General features: G+C 52.4%; 1 protein-coding gene and 1 long non-coding RNA gene across 7 annotated transcripts in view; one reads left to right on the top strand and one right to left on the bottom strand.

Annotated features, from left to right (window-relative positions):
* The window catches only part of LOC123577428, a 108,082-nt gene extending 92,435 nt beyond the window's left edge, over window positions 1–15,647 (bottom strand). The window contains exons 1-3 of the long non-coding RNA XR_006701837.1: window positions 15,373–15,647; window positions 14,412–14,496; window positions 7,236–7,382 (exon numbers count right to left, since the gene is read on the bottom strand). This is a non-coding gene — a long non-coding RNA (uncharacterized LOC123577428). The remainder of the gene's footprint in view (window positions 1–7,235; window positions 7,383–14,411; window positions 14,497–15,372) is intronic.
* A 10-nt stretch (window positions 15,648–15,657) lies between these two features.
* On the top strand, window positions 15,658–18,942 carry COMTD1 (catechol-O-methyltransferase domain containing 1). 6 transcript variants are annotated; one of them, XM_045439706.1, is made up of 9 exons: window positions 15,658–15,898; window positions 16,003–16,121; window positions 16,235–17,064; window positions 17,221–17,348; window positions 17,606–17,711; window positions 17,800–17,918; window positions 18,023–18,077; window positions 18,353–18,486; window positions 18,690–18,942. In XM_045439706.1, exons 3-9 carry the CDS (start codon window positions 16,971–16,973, stop codon window positions 18,840–18,842), a joined length of 789 nt encoding a protein of 262 aa, XP_045295662.1. In that variant the 5' UTR covers window positions 15,658–15,898; window positions 16,003–16,121; window positions 16,235–16,970; the 3' UTR covers window positions 18,843–18,942. The 6 variants fall into 6 exon arrangements, with proteins under 6 accessions (XP_045295662.1, XP_045295664.1, XP_045295661.1 ...); XM_045439708.1 differs by having other exon boundaries at window positions 15,658–16,121; window positions 16,235–16,291; window positions 16,697–17,064; XM_045439705.1 differs by having other exon boundaries at window positions 15,658–16,121; window positions 16,235–16,291; window positions 16,509–17,064.

Here is an 18,942-nt window from a genome sequence, read left to right as displayed (position 1 = left end):
TATGATACCTTTTTTTAAAAAATGTTTATTTATTTATATGGGGTGCCTGGGTGGCTCAGCTGGGTGTCAGACTTCGGCTCAGGTCATGATCTCACAGTTTGTGAGTTTGAGCCCTGCATCAGGCTCTTTGCTGACAGCTCAGAGCCTGGAGCCTGCTTCAGATTCTGTGTCTCCCTCTCTCTCTCTGCCCCTCTCTCGCTCACACTCTGTCTCTCTGTCTCTCTCTCTCTCTCTCTCAAAATAAATAAACATTTTTAAATGTTTAATAAATACAAATGTTAATTTATTTTTGAGAGAGAGAAAGAAAATGCAAGCGGGGGAAGGGGCAGAGAGAGAGAATGCCAAGCAGGCTCCATGCTGTCAGTGCAGAGCCCAATACTGGGCTGATGAAACTTGAGATCATGACCTGAGCTGAAATCAAGAGTTGGAGCAACTGAGCCACTCAGGCATTCAACATAAGTTATCTCTCAAAAAATTATTTCAGGGGATGCCTGGGTGGCTTGGTCAGTTGAGCATCTGACTCTTGATTTCAGCTCAGGTCATGATCCCAGGGTCATGGGATCAAGCCCTGTGTTGGGCTCATGCTGTGCATGGAGCCTGCTTAGGATTCTCTCTCCCTCTCCCACTCCCCCACTCATGTTCTCTCTCTCTCTCTCTCTCTCTCTCTCTCTCTCTCTCTCTCTCTCAAATAAAATTAAAAATAAAAAAAATTATTTCAGTCTTATTGAGGATGAGTCTTGGGATGGTATGACTTTTTTATTTTATATATATATATATATATATATATATATATTTTATTTGTGAGAGAAAGAGGGTGCAAGTGAGTGAAGGGCAAAGAAAAGAAGAGAGGGGGAATCCCATGAGGGGCAGAGAGAGAGGGTGAGAGAGAGAAGTGTGGCTCACCCCAAGTGTGGTTCCAGCTCACCCAAAGCGGGTCTTGTGCTCACCCAAGGTAGGGCTCAAAGTCACCCATGTGGGGCTCAAACTCACCAACCATGAGATCATGACCTGAGCTGAAGTTGGATGATTAACTAACTGAGCCACCCAGGTGCCCCAGTATGACTTCTTTAAACCTCTTTAAAGCTACTAGTCTTCTTTCACTGTTACTATTGATACTATTGTAAACTGATCAGCCATTACAGTCTAATTTCTTCTAATTGTAGAAGTTGTGAACAATAAAAACTTTTCTGTTATTTTAAAGATCTTCTCCTTGGCATTCCTCAGTTTGACTATCATGTATCTATGTATGGACTTATTTTTATTTATCATGTTTTGGATTCACTGGAATTCTTGAATTTGAAAGTTCCTGTTTTTTTAATATCATGGAAAATTCTCAGCTACTATCTCTTTGAACAGTGCCTCTCTCCCATTATTCCTATAATTGCTTTCCAAAAGTCTGATTAGACATATATTAGAGCTTCTTATTTTGTCTTCCGTGTCTCTTCTCCAAATTTTTCATTTTTCTTTCTGTGCTGAACTATGTGTAGTGCTTTCAGACCTGTCTTCCAGTGTTCTAATCCTCTCTCCAGCTGTGTCTATTCCATTTATCTGATCCACTGAGTTTCTCATTTCAAATGTGATACACTTACATTTCTAGAACCTCTGTTTTGCAAACATTTCTGGTCATTTTCATAATCCCTTGCTTCTTTTTTGTGCCACAGAAGCTCAGGGTGTGGAGTTGTCAGCTGCCCAGCAAGGTAGGTATCCCTGGGGACATAGAAATTTCAGCACTCACTCTCTTCCCTGGGCTCATGTTCCCAATTTGTTCCTGGCCTCTCAAAATTCCCTTATTTTATTTTTTTTTAATTTTTTAAATGTTTATTTATTTTTTAAGAGATGGAGAGACAGAGTGTGAGTGGGGAAGGGGCAAAGAGAGAGAGGGAGATACAGAATCCAAAGGAGGCTCCAGGATCTGAGCTGTCAGCACAGAGCCTGATGTAGGGTTTGAACCCATCAGCCGTGAGAAAATGACCTGAGCTGAAGTCTGACACTTACCCAACTGAGCCACCCAGGAGCCCCAAAATTCCATTATTTTCTTAGAGGCTCTTTTGTTAACTGAAGAAAATTTCAAAAACATATTTCTAGTGTCATTAAAATTTTTTTAAGCTTATTTACTTATTTCTGAGAGAGACAGAGGGAGTGTGAGTGGGGGAGGGGCAGAGAAAGAGGGAAAATCAAGCAGGCTCTGCCCCATCCACACAGAGCCCAACTTGGGGCTCAATCTCATGAACCGTGAGATCATGACCTGAGCCAAAATCAGGAGTCAGACACCTAATCGACTGAGCCACCCAGGAGCCCCATCATTAGATATTTTGTAGCTGACATATTTGTATGCCTTTAATCATCATCATCTTATAGATTTTTAAATACCTTTGTTCCTTTTCCAACACCCATGTTTTCAGAACATAGCTATTGAGCACCTATTATGTGCCTAGAACTGTGCTGGGGACTGGGAGAATGAGACAGAGATTGTCCCTGCCCTCAGAGTTTCTTATGGTCTGTTGAGAACCAAACACTTAACCAGACATCTGCACCCACCCCACCCCCCATTAATCAGTGTGCTCTGATGGGGGAGGCATTCGTAAACAAGACCATGATGAGATACATAAAGTGCAGAAATACTCTAATAATCAAGTTGATCTCTTTATGTAAATATTCAATACTTATTTAACGGGCTAGCTTAAATAAAAACTCAAGCTCTTTGGGGCTCCTGGATGGCTAAGTTGGTTAAGTGTTCTACTTTGGCTCAAGTCATGATCTCATGGTTCATGAGTTTGACGCCCACAATGGGCTCTCTACTGTCAGCACAAAGCCCTTTTCCAGATCCTCTGTCTCCCTCTCTCTCTGTCCCTCCCCCACTTGGGTGCTCTCTCTCTCTCCCTCTCTCTCTGTCTCTCTGTCTCTCTCTGTCTTTTTCTTTCAAAAGTAAATAAACTTTTTTTTTTTTAAAAAAAGCTCTTTTCCTGCATTAGAAGGCATGAAGGAAGCTATTATTATTCAAGCCCATATTGTTACTGGGACATGCATCTTTTGGGGAGAGGATCTAGCCCCACCCCAACCCCAGTCTACTTAGAAAATCAATTACTCTAACCATATACCTCTTGGAGGGATGGTCTGGTAAGTTTTTCCATCTCCTTGCATTTCTACTGATGTTTCAATTGCTTCCCTAGTCATCCCTTAATTCTGGTGTTCTGAGTAACTACTGCTGTATAACATATCACTCCAAAACAGTGGCTTAAAACAACTACATGCTATGGGTTGAATTATGTCCCTAACAAAGATATGTTGAAGTCCTAACCCTCAATATTTCAGCATGTGATCTTCTTTGAGAAATAGCATCATTGCACATGTAACTAGTTAAGATGACATCGTACTGAGATAAGGTGGGTCACTAATCCAATATAACTGGTGTCCTTATAGAAAGTGGGAAATCTGGACACAGAGACACAGGAGGAACCCAACACAAAGATGGAGGCAGAGATTGGAGTGATGTATCTATAAGCCAAGGAATGCCAAGCTTTGCTTACAATCACCAGAGCTAGGAGAGAGGCATGGAACAGATTCTCCCTCAGAGCACTGGGAACCAATGCTGCCAACACCTTGATTTGGGACTCTAGCCTCCAAAACTCTGAGAGAGTAAATTTCTGGCTTTGTACCTAGTTTGTGGTCATTTGTAACCTAGGCAGCCCTAGGAAATTCATACATGATCCTTTATTCTGAGCATGAATCTAAAGGCTGCCTGGACCCCAGGCCGCTCCCACTCTGGGTCTGTCCTGCATTGGTGACTGGGGCTGTGCTCGCTCATCTCAAAGGCTCCTCAGGCACATGTCTGACACCTGGGCTGGGAAGACTTGAACAGCTGGGGCTGGATGCATTGGGGCCCCCGGGCATTTCTCTCTCTCCATTTCTCTCACCTGGCAGCCTCGGGGAGATGGACTTCTTACAGGGCAGCTGACAGTTCCCAGAGCAAGTTTCCAAGAGAGAATCTGGGAGAAGCTAGCAGGCCTTTTCTAACCAGCCTTGGAAGTCATAGAGCATCACTTCTGCTATGTTCTATTCATAGAGGCCCCCCTATGTCCAAGCAAGGGGCATGAACTCTACATCCTGATGAGAGGAGCGTGTAAGTATTCACGGACACATTTTCAAATCTGCACACCGGCTCGGTCAGGGGACATCTGACCTGAGGGATGGGGGAAGGCTCCCTAGAGACAGTAACGTCTACCTGCCTGAATTCCTAGGCATGAGGAGTTAGCCAGGGAGCAAGGAGAGGAGCCACTCCCCTCCTCCCCCTGCCCTGAGCCTCCCAGCTGATGCGGGAATCCTGTCCCCCTTCCATTCTCACTACAGCCCCCAAGCCCAATGAAACCCTAGGCTCACTCACTCAACTCACTCACTCAATTGAGCCAGGCCCTGCACATCCAGACTCTGCCCAGATAACCACCCAAGCCAAAGGTCAGTCCGGGCTCCTCTCTCCCACCAACCAAAGAGGTGGAGGGCAAACTTAGGTCCTTACGTGCCTGACAGAGACCCTTCCTTTTCTGTTCATTTCTGTCCCTCCTTCCCCACTGCTCTGGGGCAGACAGCAGGCCCCTCAGAGAGACTCCCACACATACTATAAGCCCCAAGGTTTGGCATCTCAGCCTTAGGGTCTGGTGCAGCTACTCCCCCCATGAAACCCCTCCTGTGGCTCCCCAATTCTCTCCTTTGTACTGAGTCTTTACAAATCTGCTCCCTACCCCTCCCCCAGCCCATTCCGCTGATAAGGAGATGAAAGCATCTCTGGCTATGTTGTTAGTCTGCCAAGGCCACTTTTCCGTGAAGGGCAACATCCAAGTGTCTCATCACCTGGAAGCGCCTAATCTGGGACAGTGAGGGGGCGGGGGGTGTACACACACACAGACACACACACACACACACACACACACACACACACACACACACGTGCGCGCACTCCCTTTTTCCCACCAGGCCTCAGATCTCCGGAGGAGGCTGAACAAAGGTTTGTCCAAGGTCACATCCTCCTCCTCTCCGATCCTGCCTCCACCCTCAGAGCAGCAACCAAGACCATCAGACCAGTGTGTGCAGGGCAGGAGTGCCCATTTGTTGAGTATCTGCTACAGTTCAGCCCTGCGCCCTCTGTCCCTGCCAACCCCCTTACTAGTCTACTCAATCACACGATGAAGAAGCCGAAGCTGGGTCTGTGCCTGAGCTGAGATTCATTGTCATGTTTGTCTGAACATCGTTCTCTAAAACTAGAGCCTTCACTTCTCGCTTCCTCCTACCCTCCTCCTCTTTACCTCTCCCTCTCTCTTCCTCTTCTTCCCTACCTCTGTCCATCTGTCTATCTGTCTCTAGGCTCCTTCTCTCTCTCCTTTGCTGTAATCCCCCACAAGGGTCTAGGGCTGTTTAGAAGCTAGAATTATCTCCAAGATGGATTTGACCTTCTATTCAGTCTTTCGTACCAGAATCCGGCCACACTTGTTAGGAAAACTGCAGGGAGGAATGAACAGTGGACTATCTGCTGCCTCCTTCTCCCCACCCGCCAAGGGACCTTTCTCAGGTCTTTAAGCTGAGACCCAAGGTGGGTTGGGTGGGGGAAGGAACGACTAAAGACCAGAATGGTAAGGGAGATAGATCGTTCCCAGTGGTCAGGCTACAGTAGGACACATACAGCCGAGGAGACAGGAATTAAGTGTTTATCAATAATCAAAGTTCCTCCCAACCTGAAAGCTCCAGCCCAAAAGAGTGCTACCACTTGAGGGGCGCCTGGGTGGCGCAGTCGGTTAAGCGTCCGACTTCAGCCAGGTCACGATCTCGCCGTCCGTGAGTTCGAGCCCCGCGTCGGGCTCTGGGTTGATGGCTCAGAGCCTGGAGCCTGTTTCCGATTCTGTGTCTCCCTCTCTCTCTGCCCCTCCCCCGTTCATGCTCTGTCTCTCTCTGTCCCAAAAATAAATAAACGTTGAAAAAAAAAATTAAAAAAAAAAAAAAAAAAAAAAAAAGAGTGCTACCACTTGAAACCTATGTGACCTCTGTTATGTCACTTAACCTCTCTGAGCTAATAGTAACCCCTAATTTAAAGGACTGTTATAATGATTTAGTGTTGATTTCTTTAGAATGCTTTGGGCTACAAATAACAGAAAAGTCAACCAAGACTTCCTTGAGTGGGGCGCCTGGGTGGCTCAGTCAGTTGAGCGTCTGACTTCGACTCAGGTCCTGATCTCATGGCTCATAAGTTCGAGCCCCTCATTGGGCTCTGTGCTGACAGCTCAGAGGCTGGAGCCTGCTTCAGATTCTGTGTCTCCCTCTCTCTCTGCCCCTCCTCAACCCCCTCTCAAAAATAAATAAACATTAAATATTTAAAAAAAAAAAAAGACTTCCTTGAGCAATAAAGATAGTTAATTCTTTCAAACACTGAGATCTGAGAGGTAGGTGTTTTCAGGTTTTGTGCAATGATTCAGAAATTCCATCAAAAACAAGTTTCTTTCTACATTTCTGTTCACTGTCCTTACCTTGTTGTTGGCATTTCATACTGCTCCTCATAGTTGAACGTTAGCTGCTGCCACTCCAGACATCATGCACCACATTTAAAAAGTGGGGCGGGAGGGAGGATATTAATAATACAACACCCCTTCAGTCAATGGATCCTAGCGCAGATGATCAAGGATCCCACCTTAAAAGATTCTGCCCTACAGCATGATCTCCCAATGAGAAACTCGGTCTCAAGATACTTTTGCATCTTAAAGGTTCAGAGAAAAATGGTGACACCCCAATGGTAGGGCTCCACCCACATGTGAGGCTAGGTAGGGCAGGAGAAGGCTTCTTGGCGTCTCAGGTCATATCATAGACCTTCAGAGCTGGAAGGGACCAGAGATAGTCTCCCCCAACCCCAACCATACAAATGGGGAAACTGAGGCCCAGGGCAGAGAAGTGATTTCCTCATGGTCACACAGCAGAGCCAGGATCAGGAATAAGGATTCCTGGCTCTGATCCCCTCTTAGCATTCTGGGGCAAGTCCTCAGAAAGGAGGGCTTAGACCAGGAAACACAGGTGTCTTAGGTGGGCTCCCCAGAAGCAGAGCCTGAATCGGGGATCCCTATTCAGATGGTTCACTGGGAGAGGCTCTGAGAAAGGGAGTGAGGGCACGCATAACAGGGGAAGGTAAAAGCTAAGTCTAGCCGCAGCCTATTCCCACTGAGGGTCCTGGAGCATGATCAGCATCACAGAGTTAGTCCTACCTTGAGGTCTGGGGGCGCCTGTTGTACCACCACATCCGCCAGCCACTGGCCGCAGCCTGCCCAGCTGGTGCGGCCTTCGGGGTGGGGCAGCTCTCCTCCCTCCGGTGAAGGGGCAGCTGTGAGCCACTAGCAGCAACTCTCTGGCAGCTGGGGGAATGCATACACCAGCAGGTTAGAAGCTAAACAAGCAAGTGTCCTCCCAGAGCCCTAAGCCATTCCTGGCAATCCCAGCCACAGAGCACGGTGTACCAGAGAACAGGCCTGTCCCCTCTGCAACGTCAGTTTCCCTGTTCATAAAATGGGCATGCAGGACCAAGGGACTGCCAGACTCCTTTCCAGCTCTTCCTTCCCAGCTTCTTTGATTCTACTTCCTCCTCACCCCAAAGTTCCAACCGGGCAACCCCAGCTCCCAGACTGGCCACTTGCCCGAGCAGTGGAAGGATCAGTGAGAGCAAAGCAGGGTCTCCACTCAATCAGTCTTGAAACCCCCACGAGGCTGGCAGAGGCAACAGTTTCTTGGCATGTGTACGTCTCCAGCCTGCTGAGCAGGCCTGGGGAGTCAGTATTTCTTGAAATGTAAGTACCGAGACCACACTGGGTTGTCAGTAAATTCATTATCCCATTACGCAGACCTGAATTATTCAGCGCTCTTGAGGCCGCCTCAGGAACGTGCCCGAGCGCAGTCGATGCCAGCATTAGTGGGATGGATGGAGTCAGGCCCGGGGCATGGTTGGTGCCAGGATGACGGATCTGGGCCCAGAGAAGCTGCCGGACACAAGGGAGTGTCTGACTAGCAGGCCCTGGGCCCTGGGCGTTTCTGGGGCCTAAGAAGTGGATAATGCACACATCCACCACGCCCCTCATCCCCCAGGAAATTGGCAGAGTGTGTTTTTGGAGCCCCATCTGCTCCACAGGGCCCAGGGACAGAAGATCCAGACTTCACCTTTTCCTGGCTGTGTGACCTCCAGGAGGCTGTTTGCCTCTCTGAGTCTCAGTTTCTTTATCTGTAAAATGCACCTAAATGTTCCCAGTATCCATTCTCCCACTTAAGTTTAACCATAGAACTGATTTTTCTCTGAGCATATAATGCTCTAGAATAAAGGCTATTTCTAGAATGAAGTGTGGCCATATGACTAAGTGCTGATCAAAGGAATGCAAGTAGAAGGATCCAGTGAAACTTTCAGGAGGTGTCCTCAAAGGAAAGGGGAGAGTCCTGTTTTGTCTCTTTCGTTTTGCTGAAAACTAGGATGAAGGTGTGATGGCTGGAGCTCATGCAGCCATCTTGCTCAGAGAGGAGAAGCCACATGATGAGGATAGCAGCACAACATAGTACAAGCCTGAGTCCATGTTGGCCCTGGAGCCTCCTTATCACCTCCATCTCTATAAAATAGAGATCAAACCCTCTCTTGCTTAAGTTGCTATTCTTTTGGATTTTTTTGTCACTCCCAGCCAAACCCAACCCTACCTTGTTGGGCAAGTCTGAGGGTGAAATGAGACGTTACAGGAAAAGCAGCCACCTCAGTAGGCATTTCCTCTAGGACACTTCAGTGTCCAGAAATAAAGACCCCTTACTGGCTATGTATCCTGCACAGATGTCCCTTCCTTCTGGGCCTCCGGGGAGTGTTTTAATCAGAGGTCACAGCTCATGTGCCAGCAGGACAGAAGACCAATATGAAATATGAGTGAAATGTGTCAGGTCTGAGGCAGCAGGGAGCAGTGGAGACCAGGACAAGAGCACATGACCCAGGGGGGCAGGCATCACACAGAGCCAGCTAACCTGCCAGGCTGCACAATGGGCCTGCTGCTGTCAAATCTTCCTTTTTTTTTTTTTTTAAGTTTATTTTGAGAGAGAGAGAGAGAGAGAGAGAGAGAGAGAGCAAGCAGGGGAGGGGCAGAGAGAGAGGGAGAGAGAGAATCCCAAGCAGGCTCTGCACCATCAGCACGGAGCCCAATGCAGGGCTCACTCGAACCCATGAACTCTGAGATCATGACCTGAGCTGAAAGTAAGAGTCGGACACTTAACTGATTGTGCCACCCAGACACCAAAATCTTCCTTTTCAAAAGGAATGGAAATCAAATCTGAATTCTTTGTGAAATTTTCTGATCCTTTACTGTTAGCTCCATTCAAACAAACAAAACACTGATAAAGGCAAACAAAGTATGTCCCCGGGCCAGCTTCAGGCCACCAGATGTAAAACAACTGCTGAGAGGTGTGCTATGCGACACAATCTGAATTCTGGAGTCCCAGGATATATTTCACGGCGTATGTGAGGGATCAGCTTGTGCTGAGCCTGAGCGGGCAGCATGGAGGAAAGACAGATGCTGGGTTTTCCCTTCCAGGGAAGCAGGTGCCCTGGGCTGGACCGGGGTTCAGGATGGCAGGGAGCGCGGGCAGAGGCTCACGCCTACTACCTCAGGTAACACTCTGGCCCCCAGAGCTTCACGTCCTTCCTCTAAGAAACAGATTAGGGAGTCCAGTTTCGGCCCCTGGCGCAACCCTGGCCCACCTGCCCTGCTAAGGCCCTGCCCAATCCACAGCCTCTGCACCCACAACTTTGGGGACCCCCCTCAGGGCCTGTGTTAGATTGGACTGCTGATCCTGCCGCTTCAGTCTGCCATCTGTAATGGGGTTGCACGCCCACACCCTTCTCCACGTGACTTCTCCACTGAGGGGGTAGACTACGCATGCGCCTGTACGCAGCCTGGCCACGTGACTTGCCGTGGACACTGCAACATCAGCAGCCCTGACTGAGGCAGAGGCTTTAGAACCCCTTGGGTGCTTGGCCTCTTGCTCCTGTGCGCTGGTCTCAGAATGATCTGAACCCACCACCTGAATGAAGCACCCCAGCTGACCTGCCGACCCAGGAGAGAAAAGTGCATGGTTATTTTGGAAGCCACTGACACTTGGGACTGTTACACAGCACTTTTGCAGCAGAAGCCTGACTATTATGTTGGGAAGACAGGGGCTTCCCCCACCCATCCCCAGCTCACTGCACAAAATCTCTCGCCCTATCTGGTCATCGTCACAGAAGTCCCTGTGCCCCTGCCTCCGAGGCAAATACAGAGACTCCCTCTGGAGGGGGGAGTCCCCCAAGTTATGGGCTGTGAGACCTTGGATGAGCTACTTCCCCTAAGAGTCACCTGTAGGGTGTGGGTGACATGCCTAGCTCACCAGGGATTGGGAGGTGTCCATGGGATGCCTCAGGTCTGAGGGGCACAGGGGTGGGAGGAAGTACCCAGGGCTGCTATTTGGACTTGTCGGGAAGGGGAGGAACTTGGCCTGCCTCAAGGGATGGGGCGTCTCCTGTGAAAAAGCTCACCCCTGAGGTAAATGGGGCCTCACTTTTGCAGGGTGTGATTTTGCGTATAGTGGGGAATCTGACACTCTAGCCTGAAGAAAAAGCAAACAGGGTTATCTCAGGACCCACTCCAAACCACTCCTGTGGGAACAGGCCACATTGTTTGTATCAGGAATGCTTTCGAGCTTCCAGTAAAAGAATATGCAACTAATCGTTGCTTTTTAAAAAATTTTTTTTAACATTTATTTATTTTTGAGAGACAGAGAGAAACAGAGCATGAGTGGGGAAGGGGCAGAGAGAGAAGGAGACACAGAATCTGAAACAGGCTCCAGGCTCTGAGCTGTCAGCACAGAGCCCGATGTGGGGCTCGAACTCACGAACTGCGAGATCATGACCTGAGCCGAAGTCGGACTCTCAACCGACTGAGCCACCCAGGCGCCCCCTAATCATTGCTTAAATACAAAGGGTTCCACTTTCTTATGTAACAAGGAGTCTGAAGGAAAACAGTTGCTGGTGTTGGTTCAATGGCTAGATAAGGTCTTCAAGGACCAACCATCATTCCTCTTGCCATCTTTACTGTCTGTTTGGGTTTTTTAATCCCGAACATTATTGCCTCACAACCACAAGAGGGCTGCTATGGTTCCAAGCATTTCATTTTTACACAACCCCATTCAAAGTAAGAAGAAGCTAAACAAAAACAAAAAAACAAAAAAAACAAAAAAAAAAAAAAAAGGAGGAAAAAGTCCTGAGAAGCACCCCTTTATCTCTGGCTGGAAAAGAGCTACAGGATGAGACAGCAGGTTATCTTCAAAAAAGGACTGGGATGGTCATGCCAGTCTGAGACCCATCACGGTTCATCCCCCAGAGTTGGGCATGTTGCCTGAACAACATGAGCTCCTGCAAGCAACAAAGAAAGAAGCAGACAGTAGACTAGGTTGACATTAACAGTGTCTGTTGGAGGTGGAAGAATCTTCCCCACAGAAGAGAGTGTACCAGGCAGGACTCTTAACTGCAAATCTCACAAGCTGCTCTGTGACAAACAGCAGATTTCACTTTGTTGCAAACAACAGAATCCACTTGGCTGCAGATAAACTCCATTGTGTTGCAAACAGCAGACTGGCGGGACCAGAGAACCGGGCTTGGGTGCTACACAGCCAGGAACTCCACCTCTGGAAGCTCCACTCACTCACTTCCTGGGACTCTTCTAGTTAGAACACAGCTCCCGCCACAGCCCACCTGTGGGAAGGGGCTCCGCCAAACCACCCAGCAGAGCGGGTACATCCACATCTGTCACACTTGCTTGCCAGGGCATCAATCTCCACACAGCCAATGCACGCTGCCCACACTGGCATTCGGGACCCGTGCAGCACCTCTGATAGGTGGAAGCAAGGTCACATGCTTGCAAGGGCATCTGAGAAGTCTGTATGCTTGTCTTCTTTTTGGGAAGGAAGGACCCACAACATAGGCCAGTGTCTCAACGTGGAGAGGTAAGAGCTGCAAGGAGACGCTCTCCACCCGTTCTCGGAAGGGCCCCATGAAGTCTTGGCCATTTGAAGCCTCCTGAGGATCAGCCAAGATGCCCCACAGAAGCAGTGATGCCCAGGAGTCACCATGGCAGCCCTGGCCATCCCGTCAAAAAAGGAGGAAAGTGGGGCACCTGGGTGGCTCAGTCAGTTAAGCGTCTGAGTGTGGCTCAGGTCATGATCTCCCCGTTCCTGAGTTGGGGTCCCACGTCAGCCTCTGTGCTGACAGCTTGGAGCCTGGAGCCTGTTTCAGATTCTCTCTGCCCCTCCCCCTTTCGTGTCTGTCTCTCTCTCTCAAAAACAAACATTAAAAAAAAAAATTTTTTTTTTAACATTTAAAAAAACAAGAGGAAAGAAACAGATGACATCATGAGACACACACCAAGGTCATCAGGGGTTGTGGCAGACAGAATTTTGCGCCCATGATCTCTATGACATCCACCATCAGTGCAAATCCTATGGTTCTTATCTTAAATGGCAAGGGGACTTTGCAGATGTAACTAAGGTTACTAACCAGGTCACGTTAAAATAAGGACATTACCTGAGATTGTCTGGGTGGGCCCAACGTAAGCACAGGAGGACTTAAAGGCAGAAGAGAAAGGCAAAGTGATTTGAAGCACCAAAAAGATCCAAGATGTCTTTGCTGGCCTTGACATAGGAGCTTCACGAGAAGGAACTGAAATCCACCAACAACCAGTGGGCTGAGAAAAGAGCCGGGGGGCCCGGCAGAACCGCAGTCCCAGCAACACTGTGACGTCAGCCTGGCGAGACCCCAAGCAGAGAATGCAGCCATACCTTGACAGCTTCTGCCCTACAGGACTGTGAAATGATAAATGGGGGCTGTTTAAAGCCCGCACGTTTGTGGGTGCTCAGTACACAGCGAGAGAGGTAGAGAAGTATCACCCTCATTTTCTAGCTGAGAAACTCTGAACTCACAGCCACGGAGCTATGGGACCAATGACAGACCCCAAGTCCATCTGATTCTAGAGCCCGTGCTGTCGCTTTCCCACTGGGCCTGTCCAGATAAAGAAGCCGGGGCACAGGAGGCCGGGGCATTGCCAGGTCTGTAGCATCTCAGCACAGAGGAGGCAGGAGCAGTGGGGCTCCATCATCCCCACCTCATCTGAGAAGCCCCAGAAGCCCCTAACTCATGGTCTCTCTGATTCCATCCGCTCGGCCTGAAACACCCCTAGAGCCTTGGAGTCAGGGCATTGCCCCCGCCCACACCCCCGAAGTCTTAGGTGAACAGGTGCCGTCCTCCCTGGGGAGCTTGGCAAACCTCACCCAGATGCGGTCAGACTTCAGGCTGCAAATTTCTGTATGGAGAGGCCTACAGAAGGCAAGACCTGGACAGAGGCTCCAAGGTGCCCCTGGCAGCCCACAGCTGCTGGGGAAGAGCCCACTGAGCGTGGGAAGGGGATGGAGAGCCCGAAGGTAGGAGAAGGATTCCTGAGGTGGGGGCAGGGCAGAGGCGTCAGCTGGCCCCACCAGACTCCACCTCCACGTCTCAGCTCCTCTGATACATGCTCCCAATCAGAGGAAACGGTGGTCCCCGGAGCCAGATCAAACCCAGACATCAAAGATGTATTCAGTTCGGCTGAAGCAATGCTTAAAAAAAAACAAAAGTCTAATCCAAATGCTTAAAATGGTGAGGTTTCACATTACCAGCCAGATTTCAACCCTTCTTGAGAACTCACAAGCTCTGGCCACACTGCATCCATCTTCCCACATGGCGGCATAGGCGGCCAAGTGGCTGCCAGGCCTTTGGACGGGACACGCGCTCTGCAGTGCCCCAGTCCGCACTGCCCCCTACTGCTTCCCCGCACCTACCTGTGCAGCCCCTGAACACTTCCATCTTCCAATTGCTTAGGCCTGACCTGACTCCACAACCCTACTTTTCTGCCCCTACCCTGCCCTGCACAGTCCTGGGGAGCCCCTGGGAGAGAGGATCCAACCCATGTGATGTCAGCAGTTCAGAAGTAGCAGCTGGGGGTGTCATGATAGAAATTCAGGGGCCTCTTCCAGACCCATTGTTGTGGAAAGCTGTTTCCAGGGCCCTGATTTGGCTAAGAATTTGTCAGGGGTCAATTCTCACTTCCTGGTATGGACCTAAAGGCATGAAGAGGCACCCACTTTCTCTGCCCTTACCAGCCTGAGAGTTCCTGGGTGCCTAGTGGGGCATTTGACCTGCATGGGACCAAAAGGGCAACCCAGAGAGGTAGAAATGGTGTTCCCCCTGCCCAGCCCCTCATGGCCCTGGGAGCAGCTGCCCACATCCAGATGGCCCTTTGGGGAGGCCCAGCTCCCTCCTCCCCACCGCAGGGGCACCTCTGAGGCAAAGAAGCAACACTGACTTTGTTTTCAGCCTCCTGGAAAAGGCTCTGTAGGATTCCAAGGCGACACTTTGCTCCCTTCATTGTGAGCTGAGACGCCCCGGTGCTGCAATGCAAGAGACAAGAAATGAGTAGCAAACGGGGGAGGGAGGTGGAAAAATTAAATTTTGCGTGATCAGCAAGGTTTCAAACAATCGCTCGCCAACTGAAGTGGGTGCCACGTCTATAAGTCATTCTGTTTTATAGACCATTAGGATCTCCAGAGAGAGCCTGCATGGAGACCACTGCTTTTTGTTGAAATTAAAATGTCAGAGAAAAAGAAATAGAACAAAACAGGGAATCTGCAATTAATTACCAGGCCATAAAAATTCAATAATCAGGAGGCAGAGCGGCCGCGGGCCCAGAGGTATCAGAGCCAGCGTAACAAGAATGGAATACATTAATCTTTTCAAATTAGTTTTTTAATCTGACGGGGATATATGGTGACATGCCTCCCCTCCCTGCCGGCTCCCCGCCCCCCCCCCCTCTCCGGGGCTCCCGCCGGAAGCCAGGCTTGGGGAGGGAGGCTCGGGTGTGAGCTGGGGGCCTGCCCAAATCCGGACTCCCAGACAAGGTAGAGCTGAGCTCAGGGCCCCCAGGCCGGTGGCCTGGTGGAGAGAGCCCAGCACGGCTGCCAGGAAAGCACTTCTTGGGTGTCTAGATCTTGCTGGGTCTCAGCGCATGGAGTCAGTGAGGAGGGCACCTCTCTGAGCTTTGGTTTCCTCCTCGGGAAAATCGGAATAGTATGCCAGCCTCATAGGTAGGCTGCATTTAGAAGGCCTGGTACTCAGTGGAAGGCCCCTACGGTTACTGTGTTGACTGTCTAGACCCGCAGCTGCAGCAGCAAGGAGCGGGGTGCCGCTCCAGCACACTGCTCAGGCCGCACTTATGTATCATTTGCTGTGTGCTCAGCCCTGGGAGAGGAGAGACCAGCAGCCCTTACCCTGGGGATGAGGCTCAGAGTCTGGTCAGAGAAACATTTACTGGGGGCCAACCAGGATGCAGAGGATTCGAAGGCAAGGGGGCAGGTGCTTCCCAGCCAGCCGCACCCCCGCCCAGCCCAGGCACAGACAGCAGGCCCCACCCCGCGCCCGGGGTCAGTCCCGCCCTCTGCGTCTGACTGGAGGTCACGTCAGCGGCTCCTGGAGACTTGACCCGGAACTGAGCCCTCCTCCTGCACCGCCTCCCAGCTGGGGTCAGGGCTGTGCTCCAAGTCTCTCCAGCTCGCTCCGATCTTCCTCGGCTTAGCCGATCTCACGGACCACCCCCTAAACCTCAACAAACCTGCCTCCGGGCCTCGGGGTCCGGGGGCTTCGCACCCGCTGAGCCTCCTCTGGGAAGCCCCCCGGTGGAGTTCCTGACTGGCCAGAATGGGTACTAAATGGGCTGTTGGAGCACCCAGCCCGGGGGGAGGTGACCTTGAGCGGCCGGATGACCCGCTGCTCTTTGGCCCTGGACTCCTTTTAAATGTAAGTTACAGCCCACCAAGTGCCCGCCCTGTGTAAATCCTTCACGTGGATTTTCCCGTTTCATCCCCTGGGAGGTCGCGACTGTGAATAACCCCATTTTGCAGAAGAGGAAATTGTGAAAGCAGAGCTGCTCCCCATTCTAGTGTGTGCTGTGGTCTCTGAATGCAGCGTCACTAGGAATACAAGCCACTGGCTTCTTTCGCCTTCCCCACTTTGTGTTACAGTACGTGTTCCATCAGTGCTCACTGGAGAGTGACCCTGCAGAACAGCCCTGCAAGGGGACCTCACCTGCCCTCCAATCACTCCCCCTCCCCCAAATGTCTCCACTCCCAACAGCTGCCATTTACTGGACACCTACTGTGTGCCAGGTTGTGGGATCTGGTGCTATTTACGGTAAGACCGTGGTTCCTACTTCACACAAAATAAACAGGCTGAGAAAGAGGGACCCAAGAGCTCATACGTCTGTCTGGCACCCAACGGCGGGTGTCTAAGAACCTTGTCTCAGAGCCCCATCAACAAGACCTGCCTCTGGACTCTCAAGCCTCCCCTCCTGTGGTTTTTGTCCCCAAACCGGGTCCTTCAACCGGATACCCTCACTCACCTCCCACAGGAAGCCTCCCCTAATTCTCTCAGTCCCTCTCGGAACTCCTGTAATTTCTATCACTTCGTGCAAATTACTATCCTGTTACGCCAGCGGCCCAGCCACCCACCCACATATGCCCCAGGATCCCAGCAGAAGCAGCAGCGATAATAAGAAGCACCCAGGAGGGGCATCAAATTTCTACCTCCCTGACCCAGGACCGTAGACCTCGAGGACCCGCACCGAAAGCCCAGACCCCAGATGCAGGCTTGCTCCCCTTCCCGGGCGCAGTTCCAAGCGCAGCCACCAGATGGCGCCCGGCTCGCTCTAGCGGGGCTTGCAGTAAAGCTGTGCGGCCGCCAGATGGCGTTCGAGACCGCAGTTCTGCGGGCAGTACCGGGACAAGGCGGAGACTAGAAGGCAGGCGGGTCCCAGTGCGGGCGCAGAAGCCCAAGCCAAGTGACCTGGACGTCGCTCCCTCCTGGCCGCACCATGATCCAGCCCGCACCCCGGCTCTCTGTGCCCGCCGCGTTGGTCCTGGGCTCGGCCGCGCTGGGCGCCGCCTTCGCCACCGGCCTCTTCCTGGGTGAGTAAGGCGGGGCCTGCGGCACCTCCCGCAGAGCCCCCGCAGGCGGGGCAGGTGCGGGAGTGGAGCCCGTGACTCCGCGAGGCTGGCTGAGGCTGAAGCTCAGCCCTGGCGCCCCGGGGCCCCAGACCCTGACCCAGGACCCCTCCCCGGCAGGGAGACGGTGCCATCCAGAGCGATCCCGGCGAGAGAAGCGCCTGCTGCCCCCTGAAGACAGCCCCCTCTGGCAGTATCTGCTGAGCCGCTCCATGCGGGAGCATCCGGTGCTGCGGAGCCTACGGCTGGTCAGCAGGGCCAGGGGCGGGAACAGGCGCCCACTTCGGACCCAGCGGGCCCCACGTGCTTGTGTGACCTTGGGCTGGGCCTTGGAGCTCCCCGGGCTTCCGGGACACCGCAGGCGGGGCGCGGTGGGCGTTCCCTGAGGGCCAGTCCCCCTAGGCCACGCCCACAGCCGCGCACCTGGAGGGGGTGTGAACACGGGGCGGAGCTGGGTGACTGGCAGTGGTGGTGCGACCCTCTCCCCTCCACCACCGCGACACAGCTGACCCTGGAGCAGCCGCAGGGAGATTCCATGATGACCTGTGAGCAGGCCCAGCTTCTGGCCAACCTGGCACGACTCATCAAGGCGAAGAAGGCGCTGGACCTGGGTAGGGCGCACGGCTGGGACCACTGGGAGCCTAAGTCACCAGGATGTCCCCCATTCTGGCCTGAGCCTGTCCATGTCCCTGCCCACAGGCACTTTCACAGGCTACTCAGCCCTAGCGTTGGCCTTGGCGCTGCCCCCGGCCGGGCGCGTAATAACCTGCGAGGTGAACCCAGAGCCTCCGGAGCTGGGGCGGCCCCTGTGGAGGCAGGTGAGTGTCCCGCACATTTGAGGCCCTCATCAGGCCCTTGGAGCCTGACCACTCCCAGCCCTAGGAGAAGGGACCTGCTGGCTGTGACCCCACTCCTTCCGCAGGCTGAGGAGGAACACAAGATCGACCTTCGGTTGAAGCCCGCCCTGGAGACCCTGGGTGAGCAACGGAGTAGAAGGGGCCTTGGCACCATTTTCTATGTGGGACGACTGGGCGTGAGCTAGTGACCAGGTCTGCTGGGCGGGCTTGAGGCAGTGACAGTCCTCTGCTTCCTGGCCTCACCTATGCGGCCACATGCTGGGTGGCAGGGCGCCCCTCCAGACCAGAGTCCCTGAATGGTCACAGCACCTGGGCACGCCTGGGCAGGGGCTTCTAACCACCTGGGCTGCGGACTCAAGACCTATCTTACCCCCCCGCCCCCGCCCCCCCTCAAGACGAGCTCCTGGCCGCGGGCGAAGCTGGCACCTTCGACGTGGCCGTGGTGGATGCGGACAAGGAGAACTGCGCCGCCTACTATGAGCGGTGCCTGCAGCTGCTGCGCCCTGGAGGAGTCCTCGCCGTCCTCAGTGTAAGGGATAGACTAGGGGGAGAGCCCTCCTGGGCTGGGTCTCCGTCTTTTCCCTTGGCTCCTCCCTGTGCCCCGCCCCCATGCCACAAAGCCCCGCCCAGTGCTTTCTCCCCCTGGGGTCCTGTCTCCAGCTCTCACCCCGCCTCCTGCTTAGGCACCTCCTCCTCGGCCCTGTCCCTCCATGATGCCCCGCCCCTCCGCAGGTCCTGTGGCGCGGAGAGGTGTTACAGCCTCAACCGCGGGACACCGAGGCCCAGTGCGTGCGGAACCTGAACGAGCGCATCCTGCGGGACGCCAGGGTCCACATCAGCCTTCTGCCTCTGGGCGACGGCCTCACCTTAGCCTTCAAGATCTAGGGCTGGCCCCCCGAGAGTGGCCTCAAGTGAGGGGACCTGGGAACCCCAGACATCAACCCTGAGTTCTAAATTCGACAATAAAGTGGGGCCTGGGACAAGA

This window comes from Leopardus geoffroyi, chromosome D2, assembly GCF_018350155.1.
Source record: "Leopardus geoffroyi isolate Oge1 chromosome D2, O.geoffroyi_Oge1_pat1.0, whole genome shotgun sequence".
Taxonomy (NCBI): Eukaryota; Metazoa; Chordata; class Mammalia; order Carnivora; family Felidae; genus Leopardus; species Leopardus geoffroyi.
The sequence above is the reverse complement of the archived record's forward strand: the minus strand, read 5'-3'. Positions and strand labels throughout refer to the sequence as shown.

Coding starts and splice junctions, on each gene's coding strand:
- COMTD1 (XM_045439706.1), top strand. CDS start 16,971: ATGATCCAGCCCGCACCCCGGCTCTCTGTGCCCGCCGCGTTGGTCCTG. Junction 17,065..17,220: donor CGCCACCGGCCTCTTCCTGG/GTGAGTAAGGCG, acceptor CCTCCCCGGCAG/GGAGACGGTGCCATCCAGAG. Junction 17,919..18,022: donor GGCGGCCCCTGTGGAGGCAG/GTGAGTGTCCCG, acceptor CTCCTTCCGCAG/GCTGAGGAGGAACACAAGAT.